Source organism: Rhinopithecus bieti, unplaced genomic scaffold, assembly GCF_001698545.2.
Source record: "Rhinopithecus bieti isolate Rb0 unplaced genomic scaffold, ASM169854v2 scaffold_26199, whole genome shotgun sequence".
NCBI classification, from domain to species: domain Eukaryota; kingdom Metazoa; phylum Chordata; class Mammalia; order Primates; family Cercopithecidae; genus Rhinopithecus; species Rhinopithecus bieti.
In genome coordinates, this window is record NW_016811775.1 from 588,815 (window position 1) to 593,250 (window position 4,436).

The 4,436-nt window shown below is 53.0% G+C and overlaps 1 protein-coding gene across 1 annotated transcript; it reads right to left on the reverse strand.

The window, feature by feature from the left end:
* Positions 1–339: 339 nt before the first annotated feature.
* On the reverse strand, positions 340–3,757 carry DAND5 (DAN domain BMP antagonist family member 5). Its single transcript, XM_017895050.1, has 2 exons — positions 3,418–3,757; positions 340–750 (listed from the first exon to the last, which is right to left on the reverse strand). Exons 1-2 carry the CDS (start codon positions 3,739–3,741, stop codon positions 505–507), a joined length of 570 nt encoding a protein of 189 aa, XP_017750539.1. The 5' UTR covers positions 3,742–3,757; the 3' UTR covers positions 340–504.
* Positions 3,758–4,436: the final 679 nt, after the last annotated feature.

The window sequence follows — 4,436 nt, forward strand, 5'->3', positions numbered from 1 at the left end:
TAATCCTGCACTTTGGGAGGCCAAGCGGGGCAGATCACTTGAGGTCAGGAGTTTGAGACCAGCCTGGCCAACATGGGGAAATCCCATCTCTACTAAAAATACAAAAATTAGCCGGGTGTGATGGTGAGCACCTGTTAATCCCAGCTACTTGGGAGGCTGAGGCTGGAGAATTGCTGGAACCCAGGAGGCGGAGGTTGCAGTGAGCCGAGATCAAGCCACTTCACTCCAGCCTAGGTGACAGAGCAAGACTCTGTCTCAAAAAAAAAAAAAAAAAAGTGAGTTGTCAATCAGTGTGTGCTGTGACTATCAGTGGTGCAACTCCAGGACGGGCACGGTGTCTAGTGTCTGGGGAGCAGGGTGAGGACTCTGGGGACCTGTCTGCCTAACCCTGCATCCCTGGTCTCTTGACCCAGAGTACATCATCCAGGTCCACGTCTTTCTTGGTCCGTCTCCCCTCATCTCTCCAAGGTGCGTGTCTCCGTGCAGCTATCCACGATGCTCAGTTCATGCTTTCGGGCTGCAATGACACCCCTCAATCAGCACGGTGGTTATCTTCACCCGTCGACGGGAGGCTGAGCTGCCAGTGTGACACCACAGCACCACAGGTGCCGAATGTTTGCGAGCAGGCATACAGCTGTTGCACAGGACTAGTGGGGTGGGGTCCGAGCCAGGGATGTAGAGAGAGGAGCAATGACCAAAGCAGAAGCGATTTCGGAGGCGCGTGGCTGAGCAGCCGGGCCGGGAGAACACCTGGGGCCGGAGGCATGGAGACGGTCAGGGGGGTGGAGTTTGGGGCCAGAGCGGTGAGGATAATCACCTGTCCACTTCCACCCCACCTTGACAGGTATGGATGCTGCAGCCAGGTTGCCTGGGTTCAAATCCTGACTCTGCCATCTCTTGGCTGAGACATGGGGCAAATTACTTAGCCTCTCTGATCTTTTCAGGTTTCCTCACCTGTAAAATGACTGAAATTCAACAAGGACAGTCAGGCGCGGTGGCTCACGCCTGTAATCCCAGCATTTTGGGAAGCTGAGGTGGGCGGATCACTTCAGGCCAGGAGTTTGAGACCAGCCTGGCCAATATGGCAAAACCCCGTCTCTACTGAAAATACAAAACTTAGCCGGGCTTGGGCGCGCACACCTGTAATCCCAGTTACATGGGAGGCTGAGACAGGAGAATTGCTTGAACCTGGGAGGCGGAGGTTGCAGCGAGCCGAGATCACAATTACACTCTAGCTTGGGTGACAGAGCGAGACTCTGTCTCCAAAATAAATAAACAAATAAATTAATTTAATGAGAAAAAGAAGAAATCACTTTAGGCCTTTCAACAAAGAGGACTAATTCAGGGAATTAGTTACCTAGGGGTTTGAAAGCCAAGGACTGGATGTAGTGGCTTGAGGCCAGCCTGGGCAATATAGTGAGACCCTGTCTCTACAAGGAAATTAAAAAAAAAAAATTAGCTAGGCTAATGTTGTGCACCTGTAGGCCTAGCTACTCAGAAGGCTGAGGCAGCAGGATTGCTTGATCCTAGCATTTCAAGTCTGCAGTGAGCTATGATCACACCACTGTACTCTAGCCTGGGCAACAGAGTAAGACCCTGTCTCTAACAAAAACCATGAAGATGCCGGGTGCAGTGGGTCATGCCTGTAATCCTGGCACTTTGGGAGGCCGAGGTGAGTGGATAATTTGAGGTCAGGAATTCAAGACCATCCTGGCCAACATGGTGAAACCCCGCCTCTACTAAAAATACAGAAATTAGCTGAGCATGGTGGCAGGCACCTGTGATCCCAGCTACTCAGGAGGCCGAGGCAGGAGAATTGCTTGAATCCAGCAGATGGGGGTGTAGTGAGCCAAGATTGCACCACCGTACTCCAGCCTAGGCGACAGAGTGAGACTCTGTCTCAAAAAAAACAAAAACATGAAAAGAAAAGAAGGCTGGGTGCGGTGGTTCACGCCTGTAATGCCAGCACTTTGGGAGGCAGAGGCAGGTGGATCATGAGGTCAGGAGTTTGAGACCAGCCTGACCAACATGGTGAAACCCCATCTCTACTAAAAATACAGAAATTAGCTGGGCGTGGTGGCATGTGCCTATAATACCAGCTACTCGGGAGGCTGAGGCAGGAGAATCACTTGAACCCGGGAGGCAGAGGTTGCAGTGAGCCAAGATCGCCCCATTGCACTCCAGCCTGGGCAACAGAGCGAGACTCCATCTCAAATAAATAAATAAATAAACAATAAAAGAAGAGTAAAGAAAAGCCAAGCAGGACATGATGACAAGGTGGCCTGGTGATGGTACCAGTAGGAAGCCAACTAGTACCCCTAGGTGTAAGGGACAGCAATATTACAGGAGCCTGGAAGCATCCAACAGAAAGCCCTTAGCCCACTGCCTGGCACAAAGTAGGTGCTCAATGCATGTTAGTTCCTCCTATGATCCCCTCCAAGTGGATCTATCATCTCTCCCCCAAATCCTGGTCCTTCTCTGCTTAAATCCTGAGCCACCTTCCTCATAAGAGACTTCTCACCGGCCTGGTGCGGTGGCTCACACCTGTAATCCCAGCACTTTGGGGGGCCGAGGCAGTCGGATCACCTGAGGTCAGGAGTTCGAGACTAACCTGGCCAACATGGCCAACCCTCATCTCTACTAAAAGTACAAAAATTAGCCGGACATGGTAATGCATATTTGTAATCTCAGCTACTTGGGAGGCTAAGGCACGGGAATCACTTGAGCCCAGGAGGTGGAGGTTACAGTGAGCCAAGATTATACTACTGCCCTCTAGTCTGGGTGACAGAGTGAGACTCTGTCTTGAAAAAAAAAAGTTGGTATATCAAGCAGGAGATGGGGGCTCACACCTGGAACTCAGGAGGCTGAGGTGGAAGGATTGCTTGAGGCGAGAAGCTCAAGACTAGCTTGCGCAACATAGCGAGACTCCCATGTCTAAAAAAACAGAAAGTTGGTGTCTGAGGAAAAGGAGGCTGATGTGTAGAAGCAAAGTAAGTGAGGGAGAGAGTGGGAGGAGGTGAAATCAGAGAGGTAACAGGATCAGACAGTACAAAAATTTGTGGGCTGTGGGAAGGACTTGGCCTTTTGTTCTGAGTAAAGTGGGAGCCATGGGTTCTAGCCGAAGGAGGAACCAGATCTGACTCTGGTGTTCACAGGCGCCCTCTGGCTGCTGAGTGGAAAACCAGGCTTGGGGGTGGAGAGGGGCACGATAGTGGAATCAAGGAGACCAGGATAGAGGCAACTGCATCTGCCCAGGTGGGAGAGGCTTGGGTCCCATTTTATAAGGGAGGAAACTGAGGCACGGAGACATTCAGGTGGAGGATACAGGACTTGAACCCAAATCTGTCTGGGGCCACGGCCTGTGCCTTCTGCCAATGGTGAGACCCAACCCTCTCCTCCCCACACCTACACACTCACCTGAACAAAGGGCACAGCCTTACACATCCCCTGGGTCACTTCCTGAGGGTTCAGTGGCAGAGTCACAGCAGCCACCTCGTCCTGCCCACGCTGCAGCCTACCCATCCCCAGCTGCCTGGCTTTCTGCAGGCCCAAGAAGGCCTTCCAGCTCCTAAGAGCAGGAGCTGGCACCAGTGGGGGTGGGGCCCCTGGGCCCAGAGCCCAGGTCTGATTGGCTGCAGCCCAGGACTGAGGTCTGACAGCCTGGGGTTCAGGCCTCCCTGAGCCTGTAGGCAGGGCCCCGCTAAGCAGGCACAGAAGAGTGGTTAGCTGGCCAAGGAGCATCTGCTTCTCTGTGCGTCCGTCTGTCTGTCCGTCCAGGACTGGGCTCAAGGTCACTAGCAGTTGACCCTGCTGTCTGGTGAGTGGCATCTGAGCCCTCTGAACCTCCTTTTAATCTCTTGGCCCCTCCTGAATAGCCTGGGAGGCATTTCTATAGACCCACAGCGGGGGAGGAGAGTAAACTCAGACCGGCTGGGTTCCCACACTCCCTCCCAACTTGCTGAGAGACATGGGGGCTGGTCCTGCTGTGTGCGAGCTATGGGGACCAGGAAAGACAGGTCTGGGGCCAAGGGCCGAGACACACAATGCCTGAAGCCCCTGGGCAGCTGACTTTCCAGTCCTGGGACCCCGATTCTCCAATTCGCAAAAGCACACTTTTGCCTGGGCTCAATGGCTCACACCTGTAATCCCAGCACTTTGGGAGGCTGAGAAGGACGGATCACCTGAGGTCAGGAATTCAAGACCAGCCTGGTCAACATGGTGAGATCTCATCTCTACTTTAAAATTACAAAAATTGAGACCGGGCGCGGTGGCTCAAGCCTGTAATCCCTAGCACTTTGGGAGGCTGAGACGGGCAGATCAAGAGGTCAGGAGATCGAGACCATCCTGGCTAACCCGGTGAAACCCCGTCTCTACTAAAAAATACAAAAAACTAGCCGGGCAAGGTGGTGGGCGCCTATAATCCCAGCTACTAGGGA

What these genes read in the sequence shown, in the direction of transcription:
- DAND5 (XM_017895050.1), bottom strand. Translation starts at nt 3,741, where the DNA reads ATGCTCCTTGGCCAGCTAACCACTCTTCTGTGCCTGCTTAGCGGGGCC. An exon ending in AGGCTGTGCCCTTTGTTCAG is followed by an intron (nt 751 to 3,417) that starts GTGAGTGTGTAG and finishes CTCCGGCCCCAG; the next exon opens with GTGTTCTCCCGGCCCGGCTG.